Source organism: Aricia agestis, chromosome 5 (assembly GCF_905147365.1).
Source record: "Aricia agestis chromosome 5, ilAriAges1.1, whole genome shotgun sequence".
Taxonomy (NCBI): domain Eukaryota; kingdom Metazoa; phylum Arthropoda; class Insecta; order Lepidoptera; family Lycaenidae; genus Aricia; species Aricia agestis.
The window spans coordinates 11552754-11566794 of record NC_056410.1 but is presented as its reverse complement, the minus strand read 5'-3'; the positions used below and the strand labels follow the sequence as shown (position 1 = coordinate 11566794).

General features: G+C 37.3%; 2 protein-coding genes across 4 annotated transcripts in view; both read left to right on the top strand.

The window, feature by feature from the left end:
- Nucleotides 1-157, top strand: part of LOC121727256 (ras-related protein Rab-27A) — a 31975-nt gene extending 31818 nt beyond the window's left edge. Inside the window, exon 5 of the mRNA XM_042114982.1 lies at nt 78-157. Coding sequence (XP_041970916.1) covers nt 78-90 — 13 coding nt within the window. The 3' untranslated portion in view covers nt 91-157. The remainder of the gene's footprint in view (nt 1-77) is intronic.
- The window catches only part of LOC121727254 (sorbin and SH3 domain-containing protein 1), a 135261-nt gene continuing 121344 nt past the window's right edge, over nt 125-14041 (top strand). For 2 of the 3 annotated variants that reach the window (XM_042114978.1, XM_042114976.1), the window contains exons 1-4: nt 125-220; nt 3954-3986; nt 11910-12061; nt 12723-12778. In XM_042114978.1, coding sequence (XP_041970912.1) covers nt 125-220; nt 3954-3986; nt 11910-12061; nt 12723-12778 — 337 coding nt within the window. The remainder of the gene's footprint in view (nt 221-3953; nt 3987-11909; nt 12062-12722; nt 12779-14041) is intronic. The other variant, XM_042114977.1, reaches the window with a different exon arrangement.

Sequence of the window (14041 nt, the reverse complement as noted above, 5' to 3'; positions counted from 1 at the left end):
GATATTCGTACTGACAGACATCGACCTGCTAATTTTAGGGACTACTGGGCCTTAAAATATATTTATCCTTGTTTCAGGGTTGGCACATAAAATGTAGCAGTCTCCGGCATTGGATGGGAGTAAGATGTCAGCTCGGGAAGTGGAACTGAGTGGCGGCGCGCCGTGGGGCTTCCGCATGCACGGCGGCGCCGATCACAACACACCACTTAGGATATCTAGAGTAAGTGCTTGTATGTAAGTGTTTTGCGTACCATAGAGTAGGTCTTTTACAGCGTCTTTAAGTAAGTGTTTTGCGTGCGGGCGTATAAAGAAACAGTAGCTAGGTCAGCTTTGTGTTTTGTAAGTGTTTTGTATACGAGTTAATAAAAGTAGAGTAGCGGAGTAGTGTCTTGTCATCACTTACTCATTCAAAAAATCAAACATCGTCCTCCTCTCTTCACACTCACGCCTGTCTTTCATATGCCACGTGAAAAAGGACGACGCGGATTCAACGCCAAAATATCTTTTCTCAATAACTCGATAAATATACAACATTTAAAAAATCCGCTAGGTCGGTTTCACAATGATAGAATGTTATACAATGTGTTAAAAATATTTTAAGTTAGTTCAATGCACGGTTATGGCAATAAATGAAAAATTCGTGAAAATTTGATGCATCTTTGTGATTTTTTTTCTATCCAGAAAATTTTAAGATATCGTATTTTCGCTTAGATCGAATTCTTGAAATATAATGATTTCCATTGAGTATCTAATTTTAGAAAATAAAACAATTCGGGGCTTATTTTCAAGTATAAAAATGAATTATAAAATCGACAATTTTGGTTAGACGCCCCCATAGAATAGACAGTAAAAATAGTATTACAAGTATCGGCATATTTGTGATACTTTGAGATATTAAGCCCCAATTTCACCAACGTCTGTTAGTGTTAACAGCTTGTTAAAATCATATCTTCTCTTTCATTCATAAGAAAAATGAAAGAGGTGACGTGATACTAATTCGAGCGTTAACTTTAACAGTCGTTGGTGAAATTGGGGCTAAGAGCAGGTTAAGTTAACTATAATTAATGTGTGTTTGTTTCCATACGAAGTTACAAACTGGCATAATATGTTAGTCCCGCTTTAATAACTTTACAGTTGCTCTTGTCCTAAACAATCTAATCGGACCTATTTTAGTCCACTAATAATATTATTATGACTCTTTTAGGTCTATAATAATATGTAACATAAACCAATAAGATTCCAATTTCGTCTTATACTACTTAATAAAGTGTATCTAAGTATTTTAGAAACAATATACAGTGTATTCGCCGTCTGTGTCACTCTTTTGCACAGACTAATAAAGATAGAGAAATATGTAGAGTTATGTTACGACGTAGAGTGGGAGTATAATATGTACACGAATGAACATAGTTTTATAGCGATGTTCTGATGTTATTGCTTTTCGTGTTGTTGGTTGATTTCAACCACAACTTTACCGAGCAGAAAGATAAAATAAAACACTTGCCGAGTTACTAAAGAAACATGTTTATTTAACGGGCAGGAAAAAAGTTTTAGAGGTTTTGCATGTATGAAAGGTTTCAGGTTTATTTAATGTAAGTTGTAACATCTTCTCGCCCAGCCTTTCCAGATTATGACAAAATATATTGACTTGACATAACTCGACCAAATAAATTCGATCTTCTCTATCCTATGAATTTCTCTGGTAGTACAATATAACACTATACCATACAAAAGTTGCTAAACAAGCTTTATTTAGCAACATTTTAATATTTGATATCCATACTATAAAGATTTTCATTGAGTTAAATGTAAAAAATAATTTGTTTCTAACCAAGCCTTACTAATTTTTAAAAATTTTACGTAGAGCGGAAGGTACTCTACGTAAAATTTTGAAAAATTATAAAGGTACGGTAAGTTTTGCGTAGAGCACCTTCCAAGTTCCAACTACGAACCAGTAGGCTTACTACGAAACTGTTTTGAGACTCAAACAATCGGGCGAGGATGCCGCGTCCTGCTCTAACAACGTCATTTCACGTTTGTTACAGTGAGACGCGGCATTCTCGTCCGATTGTTTGAGTCTCAAAACAGTTTCGTGGTACGGGCTCTGGTGTGGAGCTGCTCTCCATACTCCATAGTCATTACTCATTAGCATACTTTAACTGAAGGAGAAGTCTAGACACTAACTGTATACAGTTGTAGCTTTTTATAAGAAATTCGATTCGCTTCTGCTAATTTGATACATCGATACATATTTTTTTTATTTTTTCCTTATACAGTTTTATTTTGGCATACCTACAGACAACTGGCAACTGCATCTATTAGAAAAATAGGTACGGTACTGAAGTAATCCAATCAAAGAATATTTACAATCACTTTTTATTGCTTTTAATATTGTTAACTGCAATCGCGTTAGATTATGAGTTGAAACTTGAACTAATAAATCGTAGCGTAGTGCTACTGCGCGGACTAGGTAAAGTTGCTACTAAGGGCGGATTCGACCAAACTGGAGTAAAATTTTACTCGAGTATAACTGTCTCCTAATCTAAGAGTAAGCTGGTTTTGCGTTTTTCCAACTTCTAATCCAAGAATGAGGTAATTACATGGGAGTAAATATTTACACGGGCTATTTTGGTGGAGTCAATATTAAACTGAGAATAGTTGCACAACAGGGTTCAACTGTCACGGTCGGTGTCATTGTGAACTATAAATGACATTTTATTTCATACTCTTTAAGTAACTTGCTGAAATGCAAACGATAATACCCTAGAGTAAATTAAAGGTCGACCTCCAACTAGGTGGGACGACGATCTCCGCTTAGTTGCAGGCCCATGTTGGATGCGAGTAGCAGGAGATCGATCATCTTGGCGTTCATTGAGAGAGGCCTATGTCCAGCAGTGGACGACTATAGGCTGATATGATGATGATGAAATTAAAGGAGTAAAATTATTCTCATGATAGTTATACTCGTGTAACTTCAAGTTTGGTCGAATCGGGCCTAAGTGATATACCTACTGTGTAAAATTATAATTATAATATTATAAGTTTGTAACTTAAGGCACATCTTAACGTATAACTTAAGGCACGTCTTTTGACGACCTCTGTGGCTCAGTGGTGAGCGCGTCGGTAGCTCAAGCCGGGGGTCGACGGAACAAAAAGTTTTCAATGTTCCCGGGTCTGGATGTGTATTAAATATGTGTATGATATAATAAAAATCTTAAATATATGTATAGTATAAAAGTATTAAATTTGTTTCCCTTGTCTGGTACCTGTAACACAAGTCCTTTAGGTACTTAGCACGGGGCCAGACTGACGTGGTGTGAAGCGTCCATAGATATTATTATTATTATTAACAACTTTACAGTTTACATAATATACAGTGAATAGTGAATACAGTACGTTTTCATATCTTCTTGTCATGCAAACGCCTGATATGAAAGTGTTAGCTAGAGGCCGCTAGTTAAATGCTTTGATGTCGTAATTGTTGCAAATTATTTAATTGTGAGCCAATTTAGTCTGAATTACTTTATGTACGTGTTGGTACCATTTTGATTATAAATGACTATGATCACAGAACACGAAAATTGTAGGTCTAAAACCTACAAGTGAATTTAATAGTTGACAATATAATTATTCATTAATTAGTAAATAGCAACTCAATCGTAGAGCAATAGATAAGCTTTTTTCGATATGGTTCACTCAGTACCTATGGGTAAAATAAATGTTTAATGTAATGTTACAAAGAAAGTGTCCAAACAAACAATGAAAGAAAAACTTTAAACCACTATTTAAGTCTCGTAAAAGAGATAACCGAAAAATAATGGTCTCGGAAAATTCTACGTTCTCGAGTAGCAATATTTTAAACTTCGAATAGGACTTCTTCAGTGCTTTAGGCGCTTGAAGCGCTTCAAATGACATGTGGAAGATGTGGTAAACGATTAATTTTATTTCCGCAGCGCTTCAGCGACAGCCTCGAAAGAACGTTCGATGTGAGTAAAACTGTTATGTTCTTAACAAACAGTAATCAATCTTACCTAATGAGTTTGTGTTACTAAAGATTTGTCATTACCCGTCGCTAAATTGCATTGTAAAATTATTATATAGCTTGAATCCTGGGAACTTAGTCAAATTACATTAGATGGTATGGACAGCGAAAATACGTGGGAGAGCCATGCTTCGGCACGAATGGGCCGGCTCGACCGGAGAAATACCACGTTCTCACAGAAAACTGGCGTGAAACAGCGCTTGCGCTGTGTTTCGCCGAGCTAGTGAGTTTACCGGAGGCCCAATCCCCTACCCTATTCCCTTCCCTACCCTCCCCTATTCCCTTCCCTTCCCATCCTTACCTTCCCCTATTACCCTGTTCCCTCTTAAAAGGCCGGCAACGCACTTGCAGCTCTTCTGATGCTGCGAGTGTCCATGGGCGACGGAAGTTGCTTTCCATCAGGTGACCTGTTAGCTTGTTTGCCCCCTTATTTCATTTAAAAAAAAAAGAAATAGAGATTAAAAAGTTTGTGATTTGTTTTGTCTATATAGTGCAACTTCAACACGAATATGCAATAATGTTTTATGACAAATTCAATAACTTTTTGATATTTTTCTACACTAAGGGCCTGTTTCACCGCTTCCTGATAAGGCTATCCACCACTTAATTTGACAGATGGAGTATGGAAAATCTGTCAAATAACCCTATCGGGCACCTTATCAGGAAGCGGTGAAACAGGCCATTAAACTTTTACTGCTATTTGATTAAGTACCCTGCTTATTTAACCACTAATTATCCGATTCAATTTCCCCTGGCACTCAAACAAATCGGCTTTGCGATTTCCTTAATTCAGCTTAAATTAATCGACTTGCGGATTTCTTGACCCAGTAAAAAGTTGGAAGTTCCGAGTTCAAATCCTGCCTGGGGAACGTGACGAGTGGCCCATTAGGGTAACGTACCATTCCGAGCAATTAAGTCTGTAACTGGTGTAGAAACGAGCTGCTCAGCTGTTCACGTCTTTCGAGTCCCATTCAGGATCTCGAGTGTCCTTACAGCGAACTCGGATTCTCCTACTCTTTTTGCCTGAAGTTTTGTTGGATTTCAAAGATTACGGTTACTGTACAATGCTTATGTACCATGGAAGAAATTCATTTATAGTCACTAGGCAGACCTACGTCAATTGATCGGATTATGTCAATTCAATGTTAGCTGTGATCTGTCGCATGGGTTTGACATAATGTGACCAAATTACATAGGTCTGCCGTCCGCCAGCTGTCTATAAATCAACTTCTCTGTAATTAGTAATATCAAATAAGTTAATTGAGAGGCATCTGAGAGGCAGACCTACGTATCTTGGTCGCGTTACGTCAAATCCATCCGATAGCTTGTAGTAAATAGACACATCACACAACAATCCGATCAAATTATGTAGGTTCTTCGATAGTACTTTGTGTTGTTTGTAATGTTAGTGGGAAAGGCAACCTCAGATAATATTATTATACTCTGTGTAACCTAGACAATATTCTAGTATGGCATCCTAAAAACCTAAATATATGTGTTAAAAAATTATTACGGATTAAAGTTTGATTGATTTTTACGTGGTAGAGCCATGCTTCGGCACGAATGGGCCGACTCGACCCGAGAAACACCACGGCTCACAGAAAACCGGCGTGAAACAGCGTTTACGTTGTGTTTTGCCGAGTGAGTGAGCTTACCGGAGGCCCAATTCCCTACCCTTCCCTTCCCTATTCCCTTACTTACCTCTTCTACCCTGTAATCCTATTCCCACTTAAAACGCCGGCAACGCATCTGCAGCTCTCTGATGTTGCGTGTGTCCATGGGCGACGGAAGTTGTTTTCCATCAGGTGACCCATTTGCTCGTTTGCCCCCTTATTTCATAAAAAAAAAATATATATCAACATTAGAGCACTAAAACGTAGAGCGTAGAGATATTTAGATTCCGAAAAGATCAACACTACTCAATTTAATTATATTATTTATTAGGCGAGTTGAATGAATTTGAAACAATTTCGCCGATTGAGAACAAAACCGTTTGGGTTCTTTGTTTAAATTAATTTTTCATGACCTTACTTTATTTATGTTTCATTACAAGATTTTACCCCTTTCATTGTGAACAATACGAAAAAGGTAAGCAAAAAACACAAAATTCCAACCACGTTCCAAAGAAAAATCTTGAATACCCTTAAATTACCAAATTCTTTTGTATAATACTTTAGGCTGTATTCTTGACTGAACAGTAAGTAATATATCTTTTATCTTGACTGTAGGTACTGTAACTAAAATATTCAGCAACGCGTCAAAACAAGAGTCTAGCAACACAAAGGTTTATTTCCCTATTATTATCTAAAATTGTACTAATTTACCGCGGTCCCGTATCTACAATTCTGCGGTCGGGAGTGCGAGAACCACAGCGGGGCTAAAATGGTCACATTTAGCAATTCCTCTCAATCAATTCAGCAAATGAATTGTCAAAACTGTCAAACTGACAAATGTCAAATCAGTACAAAAATACAGAAATGAATTGCAAGCAGAGTTGTATTTTGCGATTATTTTATTATGATTCTTTAAAGCGACCATTTTAGCCCCGCAGGCAACTGCACGATGCGTGATGCATGAATATTGTCGCTTAGAAAATCATTCGAATTGCTGAGATAAATGTAGAGCGGTTTCAATGTATTGACTCAATCACAGGAATTGGCACAGGCGCCTCTGTGGCCATGCTTGCAGAAACAGACGCATTTTCGAACGAATACTATTGCAAACATATACGAATTATATCACAGATACTCACAGCTATTAGTAATAATTTATGGTTTGCTCTGTAATGCTAACTTAAGTCTTTATCTTCTATTGTCCCTATTAAGAGAGAATTGTATTTCCTTATCCGTAGGGATTTGAATTTAAAATCTGTGCCAAATAAAACCTGAAAACTGTTGCGAAACATTTTCTGTTCGAAACTTTGGAATTTCTTGCAAAGTTTATTGTCAATACTTGTTCGCGTCACATTTCATTTTAAACCCGAGATAAACCCGTCGAAGACATGTAGGTCTCATTTCGCATTGTACAAGCGACGCACGTGTGAGATGTGCCTGGACTGAAAACGGCGGATTATAGCTAGCCGATAAGACCTAATACTTTTCCCCCGTCCCCTCTACATTTCTTAAAGGCTAACGCTAATACTAAATGCTTTTATTATGCTCGAGGTTTTCTATGTGAATAAAGCTAGATTATTAGCAGTATGTTTTAATAAAATTGAATTAGGATATTATACTTTGTTGTGTATTATCGTGTAAGAATAAATCTCCTACCTAACGGAGTGTAGAAAGGACTTGGAAAAACTACTCAGTGCTACTAAATGAAATAGAAAAGAGTGCGGAGTTTTAATGACGTCTTATCTGCTTGCTCAATAGAAGTAAATGCAAATTGTTGATCGTCAGAAAAAAGTATTGCTCCGTTGAAATTTCTTTAGTGTGAAGCAAAAGCGCTCGAGGGATTTGAAATAATATCATACCTACAGGCATTGATCGGATTGTGGTTTATTTGATACCAATTCCAGATAACAATTAATAAGAGCGATGAAAACATAGATGCAGTTCATTTACAATTGATTTTAATCGTAATAATCTTTCCTAGATTTATTTCATAGAACAAAACAATTTGTTTTACAAACATAGCAGCGTTTTTGCATAAGCGCCACTCGAACAGAGAGCGAAATAGTAAGCCCGTTGAACATAAAAGAAAATACAGGGAAGAGAATTTAAATCGTCAAAGCCCATTGTGCCGGCCACGTTTATTACGCGCGAGGAAATATTTCAACTGTAAAATGTATTTTTGTGACGTTTATGAAAATTTTATCAGCAGCGCAGCAACCTAAGTACTATTGTTCCTTAGCAAAGCATTGGCATAAACACGAAGAGCACATGATCTCATTCGTGTATAAAATTTGAAATATGCGTATTATAAGGTTGGCCAGAAGAAAATCCAGGCATTAATAAACCAGTGTACTGTGTTCGTACGATGACGTCACTGACCTCCAGTACGCGTACTTGTATACGCGTACTTGTATAATGGAGATCAGTGGATGACGTGCATTAAGTCTTATGGATAAAAAAAGTTAACATGAACGTTTTCAAAAATCGAATCTACCCACACTGTCAAAAATACATGTAATAACAAAAACAATTAAATTAATCAGTACAAAAGATAACGTTGGGTTGTATGAAGCGATTATCGCCAGCGGCACGTACAATAATGGAAGCCGCAATGGAATTAACGCGTTAACATGCGCGATATTACATACATTAAAATTTAACGTCCGAGTTCACTCGTGCAGTGACGATTGCTGGGGTTTCTTTGATGTTGAAAAATATGTGGAAAAATAATTGGAACAGCTGATTCAACGTACAGTACTTAAAGCATTTTAAAAAGCAGAGCGATGGTATCAAAGTTATGCTGAATCGAAAGTATACTTTGGAACTATACAAAACAGAATGGTTTTACTTAGTGACTAAGGAATTTAATATATAATTTGAGTTTTGACGTCCAAGTATTAATCCTTGCAAGAGTTTGCCTGGCATGTGAGATAGTTGTAAGTTAGGACTTACTATCTATGTGTAACAGCTGTGAGGCCATATTTCTCCGGTACATTGCGTTGACGGAACGGAAAACGCATCGCATTTGTATGCCACACTGTTGCGGCCTGTTGCAAACTTGCAACGCAACGCGCGACAATGGCTATGTCCATTGTCCATACTGTGCACTTTCATCTTCAATTTTTATCATCTTCTTTTATACAACTTCATTTGGCCCTTTCAATTGAATGCGTCAACGAACGCAACGCCAACATAGTAATTTTTGTTTAGTTGCAGTGTCTGTCAGCTTAATGTAACATGTGCGACGAGAACATTTACTGGGTGGAATATTAGCGGCTTATTTGTTCATAAGAAATTCTAGAAAAAAATAACGATGGGAAAGTTTTGGATACGATCAGAGCGCATGCGTCGCTGGCATGCCTCACGTGCGCTGTTGACTGCGATATGATGCATGGCCCTTGATGAACAAAAAAGGCACAGTATGGACATAGTTAATATAAGACAAAAACAGAGATAGTTATTCAGTATTCACCATTTCATTCCGGGCTCCGGCCCGTCAAAACACCTTGAAGAATAACTCATTAACGTAGCATAATACATAGTATAAACTGCATTTAACAAAAACGTTGTCGCTGCTGCGAATTGCGATGTTTCGCAGACCGCAACGTAACGTAGCAAGTGGCTCTACCCTCGCTAGTTTATTGTTGTAATAAACTTGTCAAAGAAGCCGACGACGTTTCAGAGACTAATTGAGTGCATGCCTTGATGAATAGCGCTCGTTATAACTGCATTGACTATAATTTCGTTTGATCAAACTAATAACAAGGAGGAATTGTAAAAGAACACGATCATACAAGATTTCTACAATATTTCTCTCTTATTTGGTAATAATGGGTTATACAACCTGACAAATATTGTAAAATAAGTAGTAGTAATAAAGAAATGGCGGAAGCTCCACCGACAAGGACCTGCTTTTAAATAAAAGAAGAAAAAGTTATATCAGCTTGTCCGATATAGGTGTATTTTCAGTTCCATGACCTATCCACTGCAGTTAATATTGTCAAATGTCAAGTCTCAAGTCGTCGTAAAGATGTATTCCAGTTGGAGCGATTGAAACGAGTACGGTGACCATAGTAGCGTCGATCTTGACTTTTTTACCCATAATTACCCAATACTAACATTTAGAAAATATTCACAATTTAAAAAAAGCTACATGAAATAACAATTTGAAAGAAAGAAAGAAAGGAAATAAATTTATTTGGTAATATTAACATTTTACAGAACTAATAACAATTATTATAGTACTCTTTAGGTGATTACCAAATAGGTTCCCATTCGGGAGTGTTGCGGACGGATCCACAACTTAAGATCTATCTTTTGATAATTCGGCGATTACAAAGTTCATCGGCCTGAATAAACAATAAGAGTCCCCGGTTCGCCTGTCGGATTAGTATTCCTGACGGGCGGCGGCCACAATGCCCTCACGAGCCTGCACGATAATGCCCATAATAATGTCCCGATCATACCCAATACCTTAGTATCACCCCGAGCTTTCACGAGACTTACGCTTAAAGAGTTTTTATAAGAGAGTTTTAATTTCGTTTCTCTATCTCTGTTGTTTTAGACAGTTTTTATACGAGAGTTTAAATTCCGTTTCTTTAATTTTGCACGAGAGTTTTTTCAAGGGAAGTTCATGTGTGTGTGTAATTGGTGGAAATGTTGAAGTTTTGTTCACCGGCGGCGAGGCGGAGGGAGCCCAAAGTGGTTTGTTACAAACTTCCTAAGGATACTGTTGAACGGAACTCCTGATTACTCGGAAATAGTGTACAAATAAAATTTTATGTTGCATCTTGTGTTAAGATATTTATTGTATTTTTGTCTACTCTTAAATAAAAGAGTAAAATAAGACTAATATAGGTCAGGTTTATTTGAATCGAATATTAATATATAATCGATACTATATGGACCGTTTTAAATGAGCACATACAAAGTTAACCACAGAAAAGGATATAGTCATGTACTACTTTTATGACCGTAAAATGTACGTTCCCGTGGGGTTATCTAACATCTAGTACTGCTAAATCTTATTTTAAAATATATTTTATTAATTTTTAAATATATTAAAATGGTTTTGGAATTAATACATCATAATATAAAATATGAGGGTCTATCAATGATCACACAAACCGAAGAAACTTCTCGTAAAAAACAAGTACATAATTTGAAATTTATGATGATGAAACTTAACATTGACGTAAATTATCAATGTAGATAATTATACCTCTACATAAAATACATCATTTTACAATTATTATAGCTTACAAGAATATAATTAGGTAAAATTTAATTCATTTCAATTGACGACCTTTGTGGCTCAGTAGTGAGCGCGTTGGTAGCTCAAGCCGGGGGTCGCGGGTTCGAATCCCGCCGACGGAACAAAAAGTTTTCAATGTTCCCGGGTCTGGATGTGTATTAAATATGTGTATGATATAATAAAAATCTTAAATATATGTATAGTATAAAAGTATTAAATATATTTCCGTTGTCTGGTACCTGTAACACAAGTCCTTTAGGTGCTTAGCACGGGGCCAGACTGACGTGGTGTGAAGCGTCCATAAATTTAAATTTTAATAGGACGTAGAATTACGAAAAATTCTGAAGCCCTGGTTACAAGGGCCGGCTAATATTATAAAGTTTGAAATACAGTTTTAATATGTTCGAGTCCTGAGGGATGCCCCTTAATTTAGCGTTTGATGACTACGCTCAAAGCGTAGACGATGAGATCCATTTTCACGCGGACAACTTCCTAAAGGATATTTTAGTAGGATATGGTATTTAAAACGTGTTTTTCTAGTAAGTATAGATATTTTGAGCCCATTTTTACCCAACTTATAGGACAAATATACAAAAAAGTTTTGTTGATGGCTCCCAAGTCCCAACACCATTAGAAGAAAGCTGTTTGGCATGTGCCTTAGTTGGTCTAACTAAGGAATAATAATCACTTTTAATTTCGTCTAAATTCGAAGGTTTAAACGTATAAAAAGTTTACCGGAAGGTTCAAAACATTGAAAAAAAATTACAAAATGTAAAAAATCCGGCCTAATGCGAATTATAACACTCGCGCACGAAGTTTTGCATCCTTACCTACTGCAGATCACAAATTTAAAAATAAAATTATATTCTCATAATTCATAAAGACGCCTTTAATCCATGTTCTCTCTAGATAGGCCTCCTAACCCACAACAGCTTATGACCTCTCCCACGGTCATTTTGACACCTCCCCCAAAATTAATTGTCCACCTTGTCTATTCTAGGTGAACCCGGGTCGGAAGGCGTCGCTGAGCGGCATCCGTGAGGGCGACGTGATCACTTCTATCAACGGCCAGCAGACGCGGCACATGAGCAACGCGGACGCGCACGCCATGCTGCGGTCTGCGGGACCGGTGCTCAGACTGGGGTTGAACGAGTATGTATTGTTTTATGCCGATCGCACATTGTTCCGCACCGTATGCGCCGTGCGCGTCGCATTTCGTGACGTCATTTCATACAACGAATTCTGGGATGCGGCGCGTAGGGTGCGGACAAATGTGTGAACACCTTTATGCAAGTGGTTTGTACACAATATGATTTCTATTCCCTGAATAAGAAGTGGGAAGTAAAACAAGACGACTTGTGTCAGTTTTTAACCCCCGACAAAAAAGAGGGGTGTTATAAGTTTGACGCGTCTTTCCGTCTCGTATGGGCAAGTCGCAAGCGGATGGGCTGATTTTGATCTAATTTCTTTCAAAGTACGGACATACAACTTCCGATAGATACATGACCCATTAGACGATTGTTAAACTTTGTCTATTACAGCCCCAAGCAGCCACCGGCGGCCGCGTAACAATGGAATATCTATTGTGATTTGTGTCTGTAGTTCCCACGATCGAGGTATTAATACTTTAAAGCCTACGCCTTAAATTGTATCTTAATTAAGTAGTTCTTATTTTTAGGCACGCAAAATATACGAAACAAACCTTAAAATTTGTGTTTTTATGTTTCATGGAAACCTGCAAAGTGTATGAAGCAATATTCTCCCGACAACACAAAGTTGACCCCAATAGTTTAATCAAACTTTTCTCCGGCAGGGATAGAGAGATGTCACCGAGAAGAAGATCCATTGGCAAAGCCAGCGAGCTAAAAAGTAAGCTATATTTTACATAATATTATTAGTTTTGTATTAAAAATGCTGTTGGTATTTAGCTGTGGTATTTAGTCTGAGTATCCTATTGTTTTCTCTATCATGTTCAGTGTACTTTCAAATGGAGTTATAAATGACGTGGACTTAGCGAAAATGTTTCAAATTGTCTTTAGTAATTAAAAGAACTAAGTGCAGACGTAATTTTCCCGAACGGAAAAGTGCATTTGTTTGTATGGTCGCGGAGCCGCAGCTCTGTGCGGTAGTCTGTTTAGTTATTTTACCACGCAGTCTTCATCAGAATGACCTTTATCTCGTCACCATAAAGGTCATGAAGAGGTAAAAAAAACTTGGAACTCATGCGTTCGTTAGAAATACTAAACAGAAAACTGCAACTGAATGCCAGTACCGGACACAGGCAATGGGGGTATTTACTCAGACCGACTCGCACTAATGTGGGTTAAAGTTAAACCTCGATTTATATTTTAACCGAGGATTAACTTTGAACTAGATATGTGCAAGTGGGCCTCAGTTTACCGAAACAATGTTCGCATTTTGTTACTGTGAAGGCGTACAATTCTCGGCGAAAGTAAATAAAATCTTTCATATTATTTATTTGTTGAGTCAAGCAAAGTGTATGATATGTAAATGTCGCGAGTGTTTAGAGACGTGTTCCCTCTCTTGATTACACTCATTGTTTTATCGTACACATATACAGTTGAAGCAACATGCTGCTTATAGCTTTTGAACCTTATCACCGACAAATAAGGTCGGAAAGCGGCAAATATAGGATGTATTTGGCTGTACATTTACAAGTTAAACGGAGGGGTAACTCGCGTGTCGTCTGAGATAACTTGAACATTTCTAAAGAAGCTTTATAAACATTTCCAACTTGAGCATCGCATTTGCTTCCACCTTCATAGTTTGAAACTCAAAACCAATTAAAGTTTTCTTCAGAATACTTCTGAAACGAACACGATCTAATTTTATTTTTAAAAGAAAATTATAGGTTCTCGCCACAGAAATAAATCAAGATAGAACGGCGACGCGCGTGCGTTGCTAAGGAATCGCTCGTGTAAATTTTTGCTTTGCTTTTAGTTAGAACAAATAACTTACCCGTGGAAAGAAATACCTCCTTTTGATCGATTCACTTTCGTACTTCTATTTTTACAATTAGACATTGCACAATGAGGCATTTTTGCACAACCACTTCGGTGTAATCAAGTCGAGACGTGCGCGCTGACTGAATGAACGTTCAATGAATCTTGC